Source organism: Bos grunniens, chromosome 23 (assembly GCF_055505025.1).
Source record: "Bos grunniens cultivar Pamir isolate PY7600 chromosome 23, Bosgru_T2T1.0, whole genome shotgun sequence".
Classification (NCBI taxonomy): domain Eukaryota; kingdom Metazoa; phylum Chordata; class Mammalia; order Artiodactyla; family Bovidae; genus Bos; species Bos grunniens.
The window spans coordinates 14,209,572-14,232,565 of record NC_141187.1 but is presented as its reverse complement, the minus strand read 5'-3'; the positions used below and the strand labels follow the sequence as shown (position 1 = coordinate 14,232,565).

At 52.5% G+C, this 22,994-nt stretch overlaps 1 protein-coding gene across 6 annotated transcripts in view; it reads right to left on the bottom strand.

The window, feature by feature from the left end:
- GLP1R (glucagon like peptide 1 receptor) overlaps positions 1-22,994 on the bottom strand; it is a 37,247-nt gene that overhangs the window by 8,368 nt on the left and 5,885 nt on the right. For 2 of the 6 annotated variants that reach the window (XR_015153176.1, XM_086371559.1), the window contains exons 2-7: positions 20,383-20,479; positions 19,578-19,685; positions 9,836-9,954; positions 9,397-9,503; positions 5,407-5,560; positions 4,383-4,542 (exon numbers count right to left, since the gene is read on the bottom strand). Coding sequence is in view for 5 of the 6 variants with exons in the window: in XM_086371559.1 (XP_086227685.1) it covers positions 4,383-4,542; positions 5,407-5,560; positions 9,397-9,503; positions 9,836-9,954; positions 19,578-19,685; positions 20,383-20,479 (745 nt within the window). In the remaining variant the exon portion in view is untranslated. Of the gene's footprint in view, positions 1-4,382; positions 4,543-5,406; positions 6,592-7,604; positions 7,923-9,396; positions 9,504-9,835; positions 9,955-19,577; positions 19,686-20,382; positions 20,480-20,681; positions 20,849-22,994 lie in introns of those variants that run through there. The other 4 variants (XM_086371560.1, XM_086371562.1, XM_086371564.1 and 1 more) reach the window with 4 other exon arrangements.

Genomic DNA, 22,994 nt, shown 5'->3' with positions numbered 1-22,994 from the left:
ACCCCTGCCTGGGCCCACACACCCATTTCAGTCAACTCCTATAGCACTGAAAGCCCCTCCAGGTACCCACCCCAACCCCCATGCAGCTGCCCGTGGCTGGGTGGAAGCCTGGAGCAGAGACAGGAGCCCCGTCCTTGACACCAACCGCCCAACTGACCATGCACAGTGGCCACAGCAACACCAGCTACTGTAACACTGCCCACATGGATGAGGCAGGGTAGTGTGGAGACGGCCTCTAGGAGGACCCCCAATCACCCCACCCCTGGTATTCACACCTGGGTGCGGTCCACAGTGGATCCAGATTGGTCTGTGTGACCAACATACAGCAGAAGTGATGGCATGCCATTTCTGAGATTAGGGTAGAAAAGGTCTTCAAGACTGTAAAAGGCAGGTCTTGGGCTCTTTCTCTCTTAATCTGGTCACTTGCCCTGGGGGACACCAGCTGCTGGGTCATGTGGGCACTCAGAGAGCCCACTGTGGTGAGGAATGGAGGCCTCCAGCCAACAGATAGCAAAGACCTGAGCTTCCTGCCAACAACCTCGAGAGTGAGCTTGGAAGTGGATCTTCTGATCCATTAAGCCTTGAGATGATAGCTTCCCTGGTCAACAGCTCCATGACACCTCTCTTGGAGATCCTAAGCCTGAGGCAGGCAACTCAGTTGAACCTGGAATTCTGACCATAGAAACTGCAAGATATAGTTGGTGTTTTACATATCTAAGTGAGAGGTCCTTTGTTACACAGTCATAGGTAACTAATACACTGGCCCCTAGTTCCTTAAGCACAGAACCTAATTCATCTGCAGGGCCTCAGTGACCATCTCACTCTGGAGTTCAGTATATGTTCGCTGACTTTCGATTGGACTGTCAGACTTTGCTGTTGGTCCAGTGATTAAGAATCTGCCTGCCAATGTAGGGGACACGGGTTTGATCCCCGGTCTGGGAAGATTCCACATGCTGCGGGGCAACTAAGCCCGTGGGTCACAACTACTGAGCCTGCACACCTAGAGCTGTGTTCTGCAACAAGAGAAGACACCGCAGTGAGAAGCCTGTGCACCACTAGAGTAGACCCCACTCACCGCAACTGAGAAAGCTGGTCTGTGGCAACGAAGACCCAGCACAGCTGGGTCTTTAAACACTTAAAAAAAATTTTTTTTTTTTAATTGGATGGTCCATCCTCATGTGACCGACGAGGAGCTGCATCAGCAGCTAAACAGGCCACAGGTGGGACTAGAACACAGGACTGCAATCCCACCGCCTAATGGCTCTCAGCACCAACTCCGTCTAAGCCTGTCTCTGTTGGTGCCTCTCAGGGATGGAGATGTGGGTGTCCCAGAGGGATAAGAGAGTGCATCTAAAGCTGCGTGGCCAGGATGTGTGTGAGGTGGTGGCGGGGAGTCCATGTGTATGCATGTGAGGCTTCGGGAAGCACATTTCCAGGGCAGAACCCACTTCATCACCTTTCCTGCTGCCATCACCCACATCCTCAACACACGGATGTCCACTCAACAGCAGCTACCGAGCAGCTTGCACTCCCGGAGCAACTGTACTTGACTGTGCAGATGGTCAAGCATGGAGGAAGCAACTGGCTCATGGCTGACCAGCACGGTCATCAGATAGCCTTCTCCTTAGCTATTTATTTTTACATAACCCAGCATCCATGTTGCTTTAGTAACAGGCCTTCATGAGACTGGACAAGAGGCAGACAGCTTCCCAAGGCTCCAGCACATAGCACCGAGTCTGTCACATAGAAGATGCCCAGTGAAAATGGAATGAATGAAGTGAAAGAGTCAGTGTATCAGTGAGACAAGGGAAGCTGTCCAGGCAAGAACAGGCCAATGCCCTGAGCCACACACACATCTGGACACCCCTGTCTTCGACATCCCCAGCCCCCTGCTGGCCTTTTTCTGAGACCCTACCCCACGACAGGGGAGCTCACTCATGTTAAAAACCAGACCTGGTGAACTTCATTCATGCATCAGCATCTCCTTAACGAAGTCTTAAAAAAAATGCATGCACAGCTCTGCCGCTTGCAAACATTACACACTCCCTGCTGGCTTCATCTTTCTCCCATTTAGAAAATCAACAAGACAGGCTGTAGAAAAAGGCTTGAATGAAGACACAGTCTGGCTCCGAGAAGTGATGATTTCCTCGTGTGTCACATGCCTCCCCCCTGAGGGGCCTCCTTCTGGTGGGTTATGGGGGTGTCCAGCCACCCGTGGACAACAGCAGAGGCTGACATGCCTTTTGGGGATTCCCGCGCTGTATCAGCATCCTAATTTTAATTCCTGCATCTGCATATGAAACTAAAAGGTGTTTCCCAAGCATCCCACTTGCGCCGAGAGCCTCCTAGCATCACAGCAGAGCTCTGGGCTCTCAGTGACTCTGTCTGTCCTTCTGTCTTTGCTCCTCTGTCTCTCTGTATCTCCCCATCCCAATTCCTCAAGAAAAGGATGATCTGAGTGGGAAGAGGGGGTCCCCTTGGGTCCTACCCTTCTGCTCCCTCAGACTCTGGGTCCCAAGCTGGGGCATGAGGTGACGGGAAGAGACTGGAAGCCCCTCCCCCACTGCCCCCTCCCCCACCGCCCCACTCAGAGACACACAGGAACACTGTATGTCCCAGCCCCCAAAGAACCCCCTCCCCCACTGCCCCCTCCCCCACTGCCCCACTCAGAGACACACAGGAACACCGTATGTCCCCTCCCCCACTGCCCCCTCCCCCACTGCCCCACTCAGAGACACACAGGAACACCGTATGTCCCAGCCCCCAAAGTCTCCACCCACCACCCACGCGCCTCTGCGCACATCACACCGTTCCTTCCATTGCTTCCGCCCTCGGGTCACCATGGTGACAGCACTCCAACGCTGATGCTATTTCCCAGAATGGACAGAAACAGTCCTCCACTCTGAGGACCGCCTTCCCGGAGCTCCCCTTCATGGCCTAACTCCACCCACCCCTCCAGTTGGCTGCAGGGCTCTTCAGCTTTGCCCACTGCCAGTCTGATGCCCCTGCAGAATGAAGAGGCCTGGGAGGGGAGGAAGCCAAGCAGGGAAGGGCTGGGCTCTGGTGGAAGAGGGAAGGAAGGGTAGGAGGGAAGAGCAGTACACTGAGGGCAGGCCCACCTGCCCCCTGCGGGAACCTGAGTTTGCTCGGCTGGGCCCTCAGGGGCTAGAGAAAACCTGGCGGGACAGGCAATGGGGCCCAGGGTCTGCGAGTCGGGAGGCCTGGGCCCAGCGCCTGCTCTCTACAGCCTTGCCCTCAGGACACTGATCAAAGCCCCTTTCCAGATGCTCTTCTGCAGCAGGGCTATGGAACAAAGTAGCCAAAGAGCATCATCAACAAGGGATGAAGTCTGAGGATGGGGCAGGGCGGCCGAGGGGAACCGGATAGAGCCCAGAGCCAGGAACCCAGGGCACTTCCCAAGGAGGCGGGTGGGACCAGGCACAGCCTAGCAGGGGCTCAGGGGAAAGAGCCAGTATGGGAAAGGGGGAAATTAAGGGGGGAGCATGGAAATGGGAAGAGAGTGGGTCCCATTCTGGTGTGAGAGGCCCAGAGGCCTGCCCACTCCTGGCTCCATCCCAGGTGGGTGCCCGAGGGCCCCTCCAAAGGAAGTGTTGTTGCATCTGTTTCTGGGGTAGAGGGTGGAGGTCGGGGGTGGAGGCTAGTAGGGGGTGCTGCTAGGATGGGTGCCTCAGCCCTGCCCCACCCCACGCCATTCTCACTGGAATCCCATGTGGAGAGAGGCAGAAGCACAACCAGAAATGTTCCAGCAAAAAAAAAAGACACAGTGGTTCTTGGCAAACTTTTTTGGCTAGAACATTTCCAGCTGGGCTCCAGGCACTTCTGGGGTCTACCCTTTGCTCAGCTGGCTTCCGGCTGACTCTCTCCCACTCTCTCACTCAGCTCAAAGCCCTCCGTCTTCTTCGTCAAGTGACAGAGCCACGCGCCTCAGCCCCACACCCAGGGACCCCCACCCTGAGACCCAGGACTGTCTATTTCCCTCAGGGCTGGGGTGCCCAGGACTGGGTGTGGGGCTCTGTCCCCCAAGGGTCTTAGGGGCCAGGATCTTTGAGACTGGTACCATGACGGCCAATGGTGTGTGTCGTGTATTTGGCCAGAGAGGTGAAGGCCTCTGCTTCCATTAAGGGGGAAGAGTCACGCAAAGGCAGAGAGGCTGGACGATGACTTGACAGTCCCATCGGCAGCAAGTCCTGTGCCCAGGAGGGGGTTTTCCAAGGGGGCCCCACCCCTTGGCCCAGCCGTATGTTCTGAGTACCGGGTGGCCCCCTGGGTAGCCTGAAGGCAGCGGCTCCAAGAGGGATCAGGGTCTCCCACCCGCTGCGCTCAGTCGGGGTAGGGGTGAGATGAAGGGCGGCGGGCCTTACCCCAGCCAATGCTCAGGTAGAGCCTGAAGACACGCTGCTCGGAGAAGACGGACAGGGCCAGCAGCGAGTACAGGTACACCCCCTCCACCAGGAGCCAGTAGTAGTTGGCTGCCACGCAGTACTGCATGAGCAGGAACACCAGGCGACAGCCCAGAGACTCCTGGGGGCAGAGGAAGGGTCCCCAGGGGACAACAGCTCGGCCCCTGCCTCTCTTGACCCCTCTCCTGGTCCCGCCCCAGCTGCTATCCTGCCAGAGTAAATGCAGGATGACACAGCTGACACCTTCCCGCCCGGGCCAGTGCTAAGACCCTGACCTGCTCTATCTAGCTCATGGGGTCCTCACTATCCTGGAGGAAGGAAACTAATTTTCCCCATACGGGTGAGAAAACTGAAGTTCAGAGAAGTAAATAACTTATGCCTGCAAACGAGTAAGTGGTAGAACTGGAATTCAAACCCAGGTCTGTTTCCAAAAACCACTCCCCGGAGTCAAACAGTACCCTCTCTATGGGCAGGGCAGTCTCCCTCCTCAGACTAGAAGCTCCCCAGGGTGCACTGCCTCTCCCATCAGACTGGACCGGGGGACTCTGCAGAGTGGACAGCCTCTCCCATCAGACTGGGGGCTTCCCAGGGTGGACAGCCTCTCCCATCAGATGGGACTTGGGGTTCCCTGGGGTGGACAGCCTCTCCCATCAGACTGCGGGCTCCTCAGGATGGACCACCTCTCCCATCAGATGGGACTTGGGATTCCCTGGGGTGGACAGCCTCTCCCATCAGACTGGGGGCTCCCCAGGGTGCACTGCCTCTCCCATCAGATGGGACTTGGGGTTCCCTGGGGTGGACAGCCTCTCCCATCAGACTGCAGGCTCCTCAGGATGGACCGCCTCTCTCATCAGACTGAGGGCTTCCTGACGACCAGGTCAGAGCAGCTCTTGCCTTCCTCTGTGCCAGGCCTCAGTGGGGTAGGGAAGCCTGCCCTTCACAGATCATCCACCCTCCCCAATCCCTCCCTGGACACACCACATACCTGGTAGGAGAGGAGCCCGTCCCACTGATGCTGCTGGGCGGCTGTGCTGTACATCCACTTGAGGACCGCGTCCTTGATGAAGACGGACAGTGCTCGGAGGATGAAGGATGCAAAGAGGTTCAGATGGATGTAGTTCCGGGTACAGTGCAGGTGTCTGCGGGAGAAAGCAGGACCTTCCCTGGCACGATGACTGACAATTCTGCTCCATGAGCCCTGGTTCTCAGGCATGTGTCGATCCCTGGGACTATGCTCCTGTCTTTCTTCCTCCAAGATGCCCTCATTTCCCATAATCTTGAAAATCCTTTGGATTTCACGTCCTGCCTATCCATGAAGCCTTCAGCGGTGTGGTGACTGCCAACCCACCCTCATCTACATTCTATCCTTTTCTCTGCAGCATCTTCCCTTCTACAAAGTCACGTGTAACCCAAGCGATCTGTAGGAAGACCACTTTTCCCACTGGGGACTTGCTTGGCTTCCTGATGACAGCCCATGTCTAACATGCCTCCAGGCTGCCTTACAGTGACAGATTGGGGCTAAGCACGTGGCAGGAATTCAAAAAGTACTGGATACAACTTCAATATCCTTTTGTGTAAAAACAAACGGAACACATGAGGACACTTCTTTACCCAGTAAGGGCTGTCCAGCCAAACAAGCAGCCAACCTCATTCTTAACTGAGAAATTTTAAAAAGATTCCCTTTAAATCAGGAACAAAATAAGGATTATCTAGCTGTAAGGTCTACTTATGTCACATCTACTCAACTTTGTACTACAAATCCTAGCCACTGTAAGAGGGCAAGGGGAAAAATGGATAAGAACTGGAAATAAAGACACAAAATTGTCACTGTTTATAGATGATCTTCACAGGAAATCCAAGAGAATCAACACACAAAGTATTAGAACTAATCAGAGTTCATTCAATAAGGTTGCTGATATGTATCTTTACGTACATCAGCAATAAACAATTAAAAAGTAAATTTAAAAATTCATTTGCACTATTTTAAATTAGTACCTGGAAATAAATCTAACAGAAGATGGCACAATTTCTATGGAGCACACAGGTAAAGCTTGCTTAAAATAATTAAAGAAGACTCAAGTTAATGGAAGAGTCACCAGATTCAGGGATAGAGGCCCTATCTTGAAAGTGTTGATTCTCTTCACATTAACCAATAAATTCAATTCACTCTAATAAAAATTCCAACAGTGTTGGTTTTTCCTTTGATGGAATTTTTAAAAACTTATAAAGAAGAACAAAGCGATTCAGCTATGCATTTCATGTATCTGTTCTTTTTCAAACTCTTTTCCCAATTAGGTTGTTATAGAATATTGAACAGAGTTCCATGTGTTATACAGTAGGTCCTTGTTGGATATCCATTTTGTTTGTTTATTTTTATTTTTCTGGCCATGATGTGTGGTATGTAGGATCTTAATTCCCCAACCAGGGATCAAACCAGGGCCCCCTGCATTAGAAGAACGGAGTCTTAACCACTGGACCACCTGGGAAGTCCCAATTATCCGTTTTAAATATAGCAGTGTGTACACGTCAATCCCAAACTCCCTAACTATCCCACCCTTCCTCCCTGGTAACCGTAAGTGCTCTAAGTCTGTGAGCCTGTTTCTCTTTTGTAAATAAGTTCTGTTAATCAATTATGCTCCAATATAAAATGAAAAGTTAAAAAAAACAAAACTTATAAAGAGAGTCAAGGGGACTTCCCTGGCAGTCCAGTGATTAAGACTCTGTGGTTCAAATGCAGGGGACATGAGTTCAATCCCTGGTTGGGGAAACTAAAATCCCACATGGTATGCAATGTGGTAAAAATAAATTACATTAATTTTTTTAAAAAGAAGAGCCAAGGGCCAAGAACAGACACTCCTAAAGAATCACAATGTAGGGGCCCCTGCTGTAAAAAAATAAGATTTTCTAATGAATCTAAGTAGTTAAGGCACTGTGGTTATCAACAAAGGGACAGGTAAGTAGCCCAATGGAAAACAATCCAGATGACAGAGATCCACCCAGGTGTAGATAAGGCTTGCCACGCAGCAGAAGCCAGGGGTGGAAAGGGGGCTATCCATAAGTGGTCCTGATGCAATTAACTATATGCATATGTGGAAAAATGAAATTAAATCTCTTATTTTCACTATAGACAAAAATAAATTCCAGGTTCACCAAAGAGCCATAAGGGATGTGTAAAACTTATGATGCTAGGATAAGGAAAGATTTCTTAAGACCATAAAGAAATTTGGCCTTTGGGGGGAAAAATTTGATAATTTTTTTTATCAATTGGAAAAATGAATTTTTATTAATTGATAACACTCATGAATTATGTTTATCAACAGAATTAGATACTTCATATATTTCATTCTATTAAAATTAAGACTTTTATTTATCAGTAGAATCAGATACATTGATATATTCCATTCCTGTAAAATTATTAAGGCACCATAGAGTAAGTGAAAAAATAAACCACAGGCTGAGACAACATATCCTGGATTATTATCCATAATATTTAAGGAATGCCTAAAATCAAAAGAAAAAGCCAAATCAGCCAATAAGAAAGTAAGCCAAGGATATGAACAAGCAATTCACAGAATGAAACATAAAAAGTCTGGTAGATCTCTCTAGGAATCAGTGATATGCAAATTAAGATCATAATGAAATACTTCACACACTTCAGATTAGCAACAATTAAGTCTGAAAAATAGGAAATATTGGTGAGGATGTTAAGCCAAGGGAACTCTCATATATTACCAGTAAGAGGGCAAACGGGCCTGACCACTTTGGAAAACAACTTCACAACACCTAATACATTTGCAGCAGCACGTCGTATTCAGACCAGGCACTTGTACTCAGAGGCATGTGCCCCTGGAGCCACGCACAGGGGGTCATGGGTAAGCATGTTCATCTTAGCAATGTTTATAATTGAGAAAAGAAGAAGAGAGAAATGCCTCAAATGTCCAGTAAAAGGACAACAAATAAACTGCAATATATCATACAATGGATTGATGGTTCAAATGAATGAAACAGAACCACCTGTATCATTTGTGAATGAACCTCACAAAAATACAACATCAGGCCAAAAATAACACTGATGAAAAGTATGCCCAACATGCCATTAAAGATACGCAAGATCCATGCTATATGGTTTTATAGATACTTAGAAATGCAATAAAAGTATAGAGAGAGGCATCAGAATTATAAGCAGCCCCAGAGGAGTTCCCTCTGGTGGGGAGGAAGGGTGATCCTGAGAAACTTAACCTTGCCACTGGGCTCTAGTTCCTGGGCTTCGGGGTGTGTGTGCACAGGTGATTACAGTCCCAGACACTGTATTTTCAGATCTCTAAACGTTTCCTAATAAAAGGGGAGACTCTTCTTGAGTGAATGTATTTACGGCGCACTGACTGTGTGCCCAACCCTGACTGTGCCAGAAGCCATGGGGACGCAGGAGGAATGTCGCCTCTCCTGCTCCTGCTGGCTGGTGTCCTGAGTTCCCAGCGCTCAGAATTCCTCCTGCCCTTGAACCTGGCCCTCCTGGCCTACCGCCATCAGTGCAGAGGGCATGGGAAGGGCCTGGTACTCTGAAAGGAATGGGTAGACCTGGGGAAGAAATTTTCCACGGGAGCTGACAAACTCCAAAGAGAGCAGACTCGCTAACCCGCTGAGGTCTCCTAAAATCATACTGAACTCCCCCTCATTTGAGACATAGGCTCACGGGAGAGGACCTCCTCTCCTCCCATTATCCACCGTGAAGGCCTCCGGCATGTGTGCATGTGTCTGCTTTTCCTTTTTTTTTATTATTACATGCATACATGTACACGGTATAGATTAGCCTAAGTACACAGTGCTGTGGGCTCTGTTTTCAACCTCAGAGTCTACGGTGTGGCCTCGCTGGACATCTCTTAGGAGAGGACCCTGCTATGCTGTCACTTCAGTTTGGTGCCCCCTCCTCTATATGGGGACAGAGTGACGGGTCAGGAGGAAGCAGCCCCCTTACCTGAAGCCCAGGAGGATGGCCGAGGCGATGACCAGCGCAGAGAAGGAGAGCGCGTAGCCCACCGTGTAGATGACGTAAAGAGACAGGAGCTGCTGCTCCGGGGAGCTCTGTGTGCACACAGGGGACAGGGCATACAGGGGGAGCCCACGACCCTCCTCTCTCAAAGCCTGCTTACCCGGGGGACGGGGAGACTCAGCCCCACTGGGACCCCGGAACTGAGGAAGGGAATCACCTATGGTGACGGTCCCCGGATTTCAAGGACCTTGTTCTAAGGCCAGAGACATGAACACACAGCACCTGTGTCCAGAAGGCATGGTAAGCAAAGCCCCAGAGGCAGAGGGGTGGGCAGGTGGAGACAGACCTACCTGCCAGATGGCCCAGGTCCCTGCTCCCATGAAGTTGGCCCCCTGCTGCCCCCTCCCTCGCCTCCTCAACTCACGCGGTCCCCTCGCTTGGAATCCTCACACTCGGACAGGTCCCTCCAGGGCAGGCTTGAGTTGTCTTTATGCAGCCACAGGCCGTCCGCGGTGCAGAACCGGTAGACGTGACCCTGCAGCACTGGGGCGGAGACACGGGGTGAGCCTCGGCCCGAGACCACCTGCCTCGCCCCCTCCCCACCCGGGGGTCGACCCTGTGACCCCTCCACACACACACACACACACACACACACACACACACACACACGCTCGGGTCTTCCTCTCCTGCCACGTGTCCGTTTCACCCAGGAACAGGAAAGGTCACAAAGGGGACCTGCCCAGGCCCTGCCTCAGCCTTTCCTCTTAGCCACCCTGGAATGCAGTTTGATGAACCCACACTTTTGAGATAAGGCCACACCATTTCCAAGGCAGAGGAACCAGAGATCAAATTGCCGACATCTGTTGGATCATTGAAAAAGCAAGAGAGTTCCAGAAAAACATCTACTTCTGCTTTATTGACTATGCCAAAGCCTTTGACTGTGTGGATCACAATCAACTGCTGAAAATTCTGAAAGAGATGGGAATACCAGACAACCTGACCTGCCTCCTGAGAAACCTGTATGTAGGTCAGGAAGCAACAGTTAGAACTGGAGATGGAATCAACAGACTGGTTCCAAATCGGGAAAGGAGTACATCAAGGCTGTATATTGTCACCCTGCTTATTTAACTTATATTCAGAGTACATCATAAGAACTGTTGGACTGGATGAAGCACAAGCTAGAATCAAGATTGCCAGGAGAAATATCAATAACCTCAGATACGCAGATGACACCACCCTTATGGCATTAAGTGAAGATGAACTAAAGAGCCTCTTGATGAAAGTGAAAGAGGAGAGTGAAAAAGTTGGCTTAAAGCTCAACATTCAGAAAACTAAGATCATGGCATCTGGTCCCATCACTTTATGGCAAATAGATGGGGAAACAGCGGAAACTGTGACAGACTTTATTTGGGGGGGCTCCAAAATCACTGCAGATGGTGACTGTAGCCATGAAATTCAAAGATACTTACTCCTTGGAAGAAAGTATGACCAACCTAGTCAGCATATTAAAAAGCAGAGACATTACTTTGCCAACAAAAGTCTGTCTAGTCAAGGCTATGGTTTTTCCAGTAGTCATGCACGGATGTGAGAGTTGGAGTATAAAGAAAGCTGAGCGCCGAAGAATTGATGCTTTTGAACTGTGGTATTGGAGAAGACTCTTGAGAGTCCCTTGGACAGCAAGGAGATCAAACCAGTCCATCCTAAAGGAAATCAGTCCTGAATATTCATTGGAAGGACTGATTCTAAAGCTTAAACTCCAATACTTTGGCCACCTGATGCGAAGAACTGACTCATTTGAAAAGACCATGATGCTGTAAAAGATTGAAGGCAGGAGGAGAAGGGGATGACAGAGAATGAGATGGTTGGATGGCATCACCGACTCAATGGACATGAGTTTGGGTAAACTCTGGGAGTTGGTGATGGATAGGGAGGCCTGGCGTGCTGCAGTCCACGGGTCGCAAAGAGTCAGACACGACTGAGCGACTGAACTGAACACACCATTTCCATGTCCCTGCCTCAAATCTCACTCAGACAAGGCTCAGTGCTGATGAGCTATGGCCCTGGCAGACCCACAGCCATCCCTGAGATTTCTGATTCTTGGAACTCAGGGCCACCTCCTTGGGCAAAGTAGACCTCAGCTATAAAGTGGCCACAGAGCTCCTGAGAGAAAGAGACACACCCCTTCCCTGAGGGAGCCCCAGTCTGAAGGGAGACACAGCCCCACCTCAGGGAGCCCCAGTCTGAGGGGAGACACAGCCCTGCCTCAGGGAGCCCCAGTCTGAGGGGAGACACAGCCCTGCCCTCAGGGACCCCCAGTCTGATGGGAAACACAGCCCCATCCTCAGGGAGCCCCAGTCTGAGGGGAGACACAGCCCTGCCCTCAGGGAGCCCCAGTCTGAGGGGAGACACAGCCCTGCCTCAGGGAGCCCCAGTCTGAGGGGAGACACAGCCCCGCCCCAGGGAGCCCCAGTCTGAGAGGAGACACAGCCCTGCCCTTGGGGAGCCCCAGTCTGAGGGGAGACACAGCCCTGTCCTCAGGAAGTTCTAACCTGATGGAGGAGACCCAGTCCTATTGTCAAAGATCACCTGATTTAAAGGAAAACATAGCTAACGGCAGAGATACAGTCCTTAGAGACCCTCTGTTCAAAGAGGGGGAGAACTGGCTCCTCCCTTCAAGTAACTACAAGTAGCTGGAGACAGAGGCTGTCCTCGGAGACCTCCCAGTCTGAGTGGGGAGCCCCTGTCCTCCAGGAGCTCCCTGTCTGAGAGAGGAAGGAAGCACAGTGCCTGACTTCAGAGAATCAAGACTCTCACAGAAAGAAGAAGGTGCTTAGAAAGCAATAACATCAATGTGAAGAAGAGAGGTCACACACAGACCCAGCAGAATTGAGGGCAGGGTGTCCCTGTGCCCCTCACACCCTGCCTGGGCATCTGGTGCTGGAGCAACTGCCCTGGCAGGCCTCAGTGTCCACCATCCAGAGAGGGGGTTGGCTGGTGGCCCCAAGTTTGCAGTGAGGTCACAGTGATAGGGGCTTACTTGTGTCTGAGAGGAAATATAAGTCTGACCCCAGGGCCAGGAGACCAGGGACAAAGGCGGGGAGAGATTTTGCACCGGGGGCGGGGGGTGTCAAGGAGGGGACTAGGGGCCAGAACAAGTTTTAAAAGACTGAAAAGACTTCCCTGGTGGTCCAGTGGTTAAGAATCCGCCTACCAATGCAGGGGACACAGGTTCAACCCCTGGTCCAGGAAGATCCCACGTGCCGGGGAGCAACTAAGCCTCTGTACCACAACTGCTGAGCCCATATGCCACAACTAAGACTCAACACAGCCAAAAATAAATGTTTTTTTAATTCTAAAGGAAAAAAGATTTTAAAGACCAGATTCCCCAGGTGTGGGAAGAAGGCTCAGCGTGAGGGAGAGAGGGAGGCCCTGGGTGGCAGCGGCTGCTCAGAAGTTTCCAGGTGAGGCAGCAGTAAGGACAGGTCTGCGCAGGGGGCTAATTAACACGCATGTCTGACAGCAGCATCGCCAGCCCAGGTCCACCCACCAGGGCCCAGGAGGGACGCGCCATGGAGGCCGGGGCTGCATTTCCTAGTTCACAAACCGTCAAGCCACCCACTGCTGTCGTATGCCCGACATCTTCACTTTAAGGGCTGGGGCAACCCTCCGCTTACATGGTCAGGCACCTTCAGGGCCTGTCAGTGGGACCCTGGTCCCCTGAGCCAGTCCCCAGCTTGCAGCTCACTCTCCTTTCTCCCACTGCTCTTCAGAGACCCTGAGCAGGGTCCTGATTTAGGAGACAAAGTATCTGGTAATACCGTGGGGCTAAGTCAGCTTTTGGCATCACAGCTTCTAGAAGAACCTGCATTTTAAGAGACGTCCCCGGGGAAGAGAAACAAAAGCCTGAAAAATCAAATGGTGGGACTTCCCTCGGCAGGAGAAGCCCCCGACACAGGATGAACAAATCAAAAAAGGAAAAAGGCAGAGAAGGGGAGGCATCAGGTCTGATTTTAAGCGACTGGATGAGCCCCCGGACGTCTCTTTGATCTGCTGCGTGAGTGCCTAGAATTCTTCCCCAGGGGTTGAGTCATCTGATATGACAGCAACAGCAGCCTTCAGGGGTAATGACCCCACAGCACTGATGGAGATCTGGGCTGATTCTACAGGGTGTGAGACTGGTGTCAGAGCCTTCTCTGGAGGCCCGTTTAGATGGGAGGAAGTGGGGAGAGGTGAGGAGGCAGAGGGGCCAGGCAAGGGAGAGGACCCAGCAGTGCAGCCAAAACCATGGAAGTACCACCGACCCAGGACGCAGCAGTGTGACCCTAATAACACTCAACTCGCCACAGGGGCACAGGGTCTGGCAGCCAGGAGGCACACAAATGGATGCTTTCCTTCCTCTCTCAAGCCCTCTCGGCAGGCTGCACTGTCACAGAATCAGGTTTTGAGCACCTGCTATACGCCTGACACCTGAGAACATCACAACCACCTTACAAGGTTAGGCGCCGAGAATCCCATTTTACAGATGAAGAAACCGAGCCTCTAAGAGGCCAAGTGACTTGCCCAAGATGATCCAGCCAGGGAGTGGCAGAATCAGGATCACAGCCCCTGGCCCTCTGCCTCTGGAGGCCAAAAGGCCAAGAGTCAGCACCGAACTCGCTGCTAACAGTCCACCACGGCCTTGTGCCATTTCTCTGCCCTTCCTCTGGGCCTGGATTCACCAACATTCTGCATCTTCCCAGCAGATCCTCTTGGCAGTGTGGGCCCCCTGCACCCTGCCATTCCTGGGTTCTCTTCTCAGGGCGAACTGGGAGGATGGGGAGGTGGTAGGGAGGTGGAATGTGCACAGATGTATGTGTCACTGGCACAGTGTCAAGGGATCGCTGCATCCCTGCAAAGCTCAGTGAGCCTATGCAAACGCGTCTGTCAATTACCCCTCATTAGCAGCAAATATTAAAAGCCAGAACTGTTCCTGGCCCGGCTGTGGTCCCCAGGCGCCCATCTTGGCTGGAGATGGGGTGGGTCAGGGCCCAGCCCAGCTTATCAGGCCAGCCTTATCTGGCCCGGGAGCTACTGGTATATCATAACCAGAAGCTTGGCTCTGGTCTTGTCAACACCAGGAGGCAGCCGGCCACGAGCCAGGAAGCCTAGGGAATATTTCATTAAGTCAGACCCTGGTGCTGGAAATAAAACCCCCAATTAAACACTTCCCCTCCCGGAAACTGCAGCGGCGTCCGTAATCAAGCTAACAGCCGCCCTTCCACGTGGATGCGGGCACTCAGGGCTGTTGAGAGGCGCTCATGAATCCATTAGCTCCTGTACCCTGGCAACAGCAGTGGCCAGCATGGACGCCTGGGCCCCCAACTTCCAGGCCGGGATGCCGAGATTCAAAGACGGCAGTCACAGGACCTCCCCAGAGTGCAGGAATGAGGGTCAAAGCCAGGGCTGGAACTAAAGGGGCCGGCTTGGACTCCAGGTGAGGGGCTGTGCCTCACATCAAGGGATAGAGGAAGACCTCAAGCTCAAATCCTGGTTCTGCCCTCAACCAGCTATGGGACCTGGGGCAGACCTCCCTGGGTCTCAGTTTCCTCATCTGTAAAATGGAAACCATAATAACTTCCCAGGTCGGTGGTGTGAAGACTAGAAGTGAAAGCACATGAAATGCCTGGTAGCTGTGTGTGTGTGTGTGTGTGTGTGTGTGTGTGTGTGTGCGTGCGCGCACGCGTGCTCAATCATGTCCAACTCTTTGCAACCCCATGGACTGTAGCCCACCAGGCTCCTCTGTCCATGGAACTTTCCAGGCAAGAATACAAGAGTGGGTTGCCATTTCCTTCTCCAGGGGATCTTCCTGACCCAGGGTCGAACCCATGTCTCTTGCATCTCCTGCACTGGCAGGCGGATTCTTTACCACTAGCGCCACCTGGGTGCCTGGCTGGCCTTCAGAACACAGTCACAGTGAAAGCCCTGCTCCTGCCCAATTCCACCCCTACCCTGGCCCCAATTCTTCAAAAGAGTACCCTTCACTGGGGCTGGGCTGGAATTTAGAACCCTGCAGCAGCTGAAATCCCTCCAGGACCAGCAGGGGGCCTCGGCTTCCTTCCGCAACCCTGGCCTGCTGCGAAAGCTCCTCCAGGGAGGCACCTGTCAGAGTTACCAAGAATTGTGAGTTATAGGCTATTTTTAAAGCATTTTATGACTCTCCTATAATTAGAACCAAGCTCACAAACAGGTAGGGATCAGGAGAGGGTGCAGCTAATGAGACTGGAATGATTTGTAACAAGCAGCTCAGCTGTTGGCTGGGAAGCGAGGTTGCTGGAGGGCCCTCAGGTGGCAGCAGGCTCTTGGACGCCACTCCAGCCTCTTGGTTTCCAGAGAGAAAATCTTGTGGACACAAGGCATCTCCTCTGGAGCCCTTCCTTCCCTGACTCACCTGCCCCTACCCTTTCCGTGCAATCCCCGGTTCTGAATTAGAGGGGTCTGCGTTCAAGGACTCGGCTGGCATCCCTGGGATGCTGTACAGTTCCGAGTCCCGGCCCCGTCTCCGAGCTGGTGCCTAAACATCCTCCACCCTGGAGGGCCCTCCTCCCCGTCCTCCATCTCCATCCACCTGTTCTTTAAGGCCTGGCCCCAACGACACCTCCCTCTGGAAGCCTTCCTAATGCCACACCCCAGGCAGAAGAGGTGGCTCTGACCTCCCTCGGCACCACTTCCCTGGCTCTTGAGCAACCTCTTCAAGCCCCATGAGAGTCACCCCTTCTCCCCAAAGCCCGCACACTCACACACCTCTAAGGTCTCACTGACATCCCCAGCTCTTAACCCAGACCTGCCCTGGGTAATTGTTTCGAATTATTTCTCGAGTCACTCATTCCTCTGCCCTGCCCTGCGCCCCAGAAGGCTGACCCCTGTGGACAGTATCACTTGAGCTCCCGGCCCTCTGCTGGGTTTAGCTAATGGGAGGCACTGGCAGGAGGTAGGAAGACAGTTGGAAAGAGAGGCTGGGGTATTTCTCCCTTGCTCCCTTTCTGCCTTGATTCTGAGGTTCTGGCAGCGGTTTTTGCCTCTCTGTGACCATGGCCCTGTCCTGCTGGTGGCCTCTCCATCTTCATGACCTCCAGCTGTCATGAGGGCACCACAGCCCTGTTCCTGCCCCACTGGGACCTAGGGCTACTAAAGCTTCCCACTCTTTTTTTTTTTTTTTTCAGCTTCCCACTCTTATAGTCCTGGTGCTTTATGTTCCTTGTTGTTGTTTAATTGCTAAGTTGTGCCTGACTCTGCGATGCCATGAACTGTAGCCCGCCAGGCTCCTCTGTCCATGGGATTTCCTAGGCAAGAATACTGGAGTGGACTGCCATGCCCTCCTCTAGGGGACCTTTCCGATCCAGGGATTGAACCTGCATCTCCTGCATAACAGGCAGATTCTTTACCGCTGAGACACCAGGTTAACCCAGACCAACCTCTGAAGTGGTCCCTCTGTCGGGTTCTTTTGAGATTCCCAGCTGAGTGTGTTTTCTCCCAGGACATTGACTAAGATCTGCTCCTCTTTCTTCTTCACATTCCTAATTCCCACAACGACATTTTCACTTAGGGCACTCCCTTGATTAGCCCAAGAAAGTTTCAGAACTGCCCCCTCCTCATCTCCCATGCCCTGGGAGGGGGTGAGGGAAGCTCCCCGTGCCAGCTCCTGCCAAGGGGACAGCCAGGACAGGCCAGAGACAGCGATTATGTTGCAGGAACCCAGGGTGGGTATCTCTGTGGGTCCTTAACTCAGAGAGAGGGGAGAGGGAGGCAGAGTCTCTGATCCCAAGGGTCAAAAAAGGGAGTGAGTTAGCTTGGTCAAAAAAGGGAGTGAGGCGGGGAGCGGTGGGGTGGAAGCTGGCAGGGGGCCTGTGCAGTGGCTGTTATCTTCATGGAGAAAGCAATAAAACCATGTTCGCTCATAAATGGGCACCACCAGGACCTATTTCCTGCTCAAATAAAATTAAAGGTGATGGATGGAGCCGCGAGCAGCAGGCAGAGCTGGGGGTGGCTTAGTGCTGAGTGATGGGCCCTGTCCTGCGCCTGGCTCCCCGGGGTCTAGAGGGCCAGCCAGCCAGCCAGTCCCAAACCTTTGGGGAGCTGGGAACCTGTGTGTATTGAGGGAAGTGGGGAAGACAAGTCAGGTGGGTGGAAAAAATTGACAGAAACCATTTTTTAGGAATTTGAAATCCTCCTAACACCACCATCACCTGGCTATATCCCCGCTCCCACATGATGTCCAGAGGCACAGAGAGGTTTAGAAGTTCAGTCAAGCGCACACAGCCACTTGGAACAGTGTGAGGCAGAATCATAAGATTTCATCTCCAGGGAGAAGGCAAGCAGTTCACTGCCCTCCTTTGGGGTGGTCCAGCCAGCAGAGGCTCAGGTCGCTCCCCTGTCTCCATGCCCAGACCCACACACACAGGAACACACATGTGCCCGCACACTGGAGGAAGCCTGGTGCAGAAATGACACACGCTTAATCTGAACCAGACTCCTGGGCTGATTCATGGGTCTGCTATTCACTCACTGTGAGAGCTTGGAAAAGTCATTTAGCATCTCTGGGCCTCAGTTTCCTCCTCTGTAAGAGGGGAGGGTCATTGGAGTACTAAATGAGGTATTCTTAGAGTACTTGGAGCCCTGAAAAGTTGTTGTGAGGATTAAATGACTGTAGGTACATAAAGTGCTTATGGAAGAGCTGCATGAAGGGCACTGGGCCGCTCTGTCTCACCCTGGTGCCTGCCTCTTTCCAGCCCAGGCTCTCAGCATGCCCCTCGGGGTGGTTGGGCATACCAGGAGGGCACAGCAGGAGAGAGAGTCCTCAGGACTCCAGCTGGGACTTCGTCTGACCTCCATTCCATGTTCTGAGCTGAAGCTGACGCCGGGCCCTGCCAGGTGCCCAGATGTTCCACTAAGCAGCTGCCTCTTCCAGGAAGCCCACTAGCTTCCCACAGCATGACCTCCCTCTCACACCTGCTTCTGGGCCAGTTTCTGCTTGGTCTCAGGCCCCTTCAATGCACTGTCATTAAGAGCACAGGCTGCCTTCAAATCCTGGCCCTGCCATTGACACATCATCTAGAGTGAGCTGTGTAAACTTTCTGGGGACTCAGTTCCCCTATCTATATTACAAGCATACAGCGGGTCATTGTAAGGATTACATGAATACTTGCCTTATAGGGCAGGATGGGGCACAAAGCAGGCACTGAGTAAGTATCACTATTATAAGACAGTATCTTTTCTCCCTTCCTGAGACTGTGAGCTCTCTGAGGCAAGGGTGCTTGTCTCCTGGGACACATGGGGCGGATGGGGGGTGGGGCACATGGTCTCCCCCTCCAGTCAGAGCTCCCTCTGCAGTCTCTGTAGGTCTCTGCACCCCAAAGCCCCTCTCACCTACCCAATCACACCCTTCCCACCACAAGGTGTCCCCTACAGGCAGGAGTGAGCTGGGGAGGGCCGGAGGACAATCCCACTAAGGCCTGATCACCACTGCCTGGGTTCCTCTGAGCAGTGAACCCCTTGAAAAGTCAGGAGGTGTCTCCAGGGCACTATCAGGTAAGCGTTAGTTGCTCAGTCGTGTCCGACTCTTTGCAACCCCATGGACTGCAGCCCGCCAGGCTCCTCTGTCCATGGGATTTTCCAGGTGAGAATACAGGAATGGATTGCCATCCCCTTTTCCAGGGGATCTTCCCAACCCAGGGATTGAAACTGTTTCTCCTGCATTGCAGGCAGATTCTTTACCATCTGAGCCACCAGGGAAGTGGGGCATCTACAAACACATGCATACACACACACAGCAATGACATCTCAAACCACTCCACCCCAAGTACCCAGGAACTGTTCCTGCCTGATCCCTTTCCTGATTACTACATAAAAGCGGGTGCTCACATTTCTTTCTTAAGTCAGAGCCCATGCTTTCCCTACAGACACCTGCCAGTACAAGCCTCAGGCCCAGGTTATACCTGATACCATCCCCTACCACTCCCCACCCCCAAGGAAAGGTAGGCAGACCACCGTGAGGAGGCCTAAAGACCTTCGGGAGTGGGGAGACGGTGTCTCAGTGGAAAGGAAGCAGCAAGCACCCTATGCCACCCCCACCCCCACCCGAGCCTCCTGGACATTGGGGAGGGGAGGTCCATGTGGGGAAGGGGACTCACCGCTGCTGGCCCAGGGTAGGTACCAGGGGCAGCTGACATTCACAAAGGAGCCTGGTGACCCATCCGGCCAGCAGGCATAGTCGTCGAAGGTCCGGTTGCAGAAGAGGTCTGGTGCAGGGGGAAGGCGTTGAGTCCGAGCCTGGCTGCGGCGCGTTCTGCTTTCCCCTGCTCCCCATTGGGGAGGCTACGCAGCAGAAAGCTCCCTGCCTAGCACGTTCCCACCCAACAGGCACCACTTAGCAGCAGAGGGACTTGGAGCCAAGTACTTAAGGTCTCTGTTTTCTCATCTGTAAAATGGGGTTGACTTCCCAGCCCACAGGGCTGAGCAGGGACAAATAGTGTAGGCAGCAAAGATATCAGAGCATAATAAGTGCTTAATACACAATCTTCATGGCCTTTTCTGAAATTCCACACCTCCTGTGACTGGGACGGCGCCTCGGTACCTCTCCAGCCCAAGATCACTTCCTCAGGTAACTGGGTCAGGACCGCAGGTCAGGAACAGAGGCCTGTCTGGCTTCAATCCTCTATTCTTTAAAACAGCCCACACAAGCCCCCTAAATGTTCATTACTGTAAGTACGTGAGTGGGGCCTTCAGTCCGGGCATAAGCCGGGAGGTGCTGAGGACACAGCACGGAATGGCCTGGTGTCAGCTCCTGGGGGGCCCTGGAGAGGGGCACAGCAGCTACACGGCTGCACCCCAAGGCATAGGGCAGATGCGGGTCCTAGAGAGGCAAGGGAGGCCAAGCCAGCTTGGGGGGCCTCCGAAGGCTCTGGGCAGCTGGGTGGGGGCCCCCCCTGCTCTCACCTGCGGCCGGGGGCGGGGCCTCGGTCAGGAAGCGCTGGCATTGGCGTCGGTACTCTCGCCATTTCTGCACAGTCTCCGAGAGGGACACGGTGGCACCCTGGGGAGAAGAAAGAAAAAGGGGCCCCTTGGGTCCAATTCAAGTCTATTTTACCCTCTGCCCCCACACACTTGGTTTCTTGATCTTTAGGGGATCTTAGGGCCCCAAACCCCACAGGCTTTGGCCATCTTTGCAAGGGGGTGACAACGCAATGAGGGGCCCCAGTGGATGCTTTTACATCTTTATGCCTCCCAGAGCATACCTTGCTGCTAAGTCGCATCAGTCGTGTCCGACTCTGTGCGACCCCATGGACTGCTGCCTACCGGGCTCCTCTGTCCATGGGATTTTCCAGGCAAGAGTACGAGAGTGGGTCACCAGTGCCTTCTCCTTGCATACCTTGAGGTGTAGTAAATGTCCAACCCATGGCTACTGAAAGGATGATGTTGGGGTGAGTGAAGGAGGGGGAGTGTCTCATTCATGGTTTCATCTGCCCCCACCCAGCAGAGATTTCCTGAGGGCCCTGGGGTTCGTGACTGCCACGGGCTCCTTTCCAGTGCCCAGTCAACCTGCCTGTGAAGTTCTCACACTTTCATCCACCATTCTAGAAGGGGACACGCAGGCTCAGAGTGGGAGAGGGGCTCAGTCAAGGTCACACAGCACTCCAAGGAGCAGAGCTAAGGTTAGGACCAGGAGCCTCCCAGATCAGTGACTGTTGGAGCAGTGGATGATGTGGGCTGTGGTGGGATTCAATGCTGCAGACCCTGGTACTATTTCCCATTACTACAGGGGTCCCCAGCCTCTGGGACCTGATGCCTGATGATTGGAGGTGGACCTGATGTAATAATAGAAATAAAGTGCACAGTAATTGTAACACACCTGAATCATCCTGAAACCATTCCCCCAACCCCCAGTCCAGGAAAAAACTGTCTTCCACAAAACCAGTCCCTTGTGCCAAAAAGGGCACTGCTCTAACGTCCCTCCTACAAAATGCAACCATGTTATCTGGGAGGTCAACACAAGCCTGCACTGTCTCCTTCTAGCACAACATGGGTCAAACATCAGCCCAGCCCAGCTCTATCAACTGGAGAAGGAGAAGTCTTGAGGACATGGGGTAAAGGGGTCAGAAAAGTTCCAGGACACAGAGATTAGGCCTGCATTGGGAGGGGCCCCCCTATCTGTGAGCAGGGGGATAAGAAGCTCCACTTTCAGATAAGGTAACACAACTGGCTTTTAGACAGACCCAAGCAGATGCACCCAAGAGAGAATTATCCATTCCCAGACACTGTAGTGTACTTCCTTTACATATGTCTTGGGACTATGTTTCTTTTTTATTTGTATTTTTTCCTGAACAGGCTGAAGATTCTAAATATTCCTCACTTAGAGGCTGCAGACACACAAATGACCAGGGAGCCCCTTGGATAAAATTTAGGACCTATACATAATTTAAAACAAAATTTCACTTTTTAAAATCACAACAATAAGCATTTGTGCTGAAAATAAAACAGCGTCCTTTGGGGAGCTTGCATCCTTGACTGGTGGTGCCCTAAGCACACTGGATCTGGTGTCTGGGTAATCTTGCCCAGATTTAAGCTGAGTTGTGGTTTGTAACAGGGGTCCCCAGTTTCTGAGATCTAATGCCTGATGATCTGAGGTGGAGTTAATGTAATAATAATACAAATAAAGTGCACAATAAATATAATGCACTTGTGGGTGTGTTAAGTCGCTTCAGTCATATCCGACTCTTTGCAACCCTATGGACAAGTTCCTCTGTCCATGGGATTCTCCAGGCAAGAATCCTGGAGTGGGTTGCAGCGCCCTCCTCCAGGGGAGCCTTTCCGACCCAGGGATAGAACTCCAATCTCTTATATCTCCTGCACTGGCAGGCAGTTTCTTTACCACTAGCGCCACCTGGGAAGCTTGAGTCATCCCAAAACCATCCCCCCACCGCGGTAAAACTGTCTTCCACAAAACCAGTTCCTGGTACCAAAGAGGTTGGGGACCGCTGGTTTATGAGACACTTCACATAAAGACACAGGTTGTCTTGGGCTCATCCCTGGCTGCCTAGGAAGCCCTGGGCAAGGGGCGAAACAAGCTTGCTTGAGCCCCAGCCACACTCTTAGAGTAAGTGTGCTGAGACCACAGGGGGAGATACCTAAGAGACAGTCCTCTTCTGAGGGCAAAGGTCAAGTGTATTTGTTATTAAAAAAAAAAAAAAGAACAAGAAATCAAACCCAACAGCAAAGGCAGTATCACAATTTTAGCTACATCTGAGGGGTCCAAACAGTTTTCACTGAAGCCAGTCCTGGTGGATCAAACCCCCAGACTCACTTTCCTTCTCTTCCTGCCCCTGAAAACGGCAGCTGCTGGTGGTTGGGGTAGGGAGACTGGGAAGAAATCCCACTCCATCTCTCTTTCCAGGAGGAAAGCAGGCGGGAAGCAAGGTCACTGCTGGGAACTGGGGCAGAAGGTGTGTCAGGGCCAGGGAGTGAGAACGAGGAAGCTCATGGAAGTCAGAAGTCTGGGGGTGGAGGTGGGGAGTGGGGTTAAAGGGTAAGGACACCAGGAAGGCCAGGCT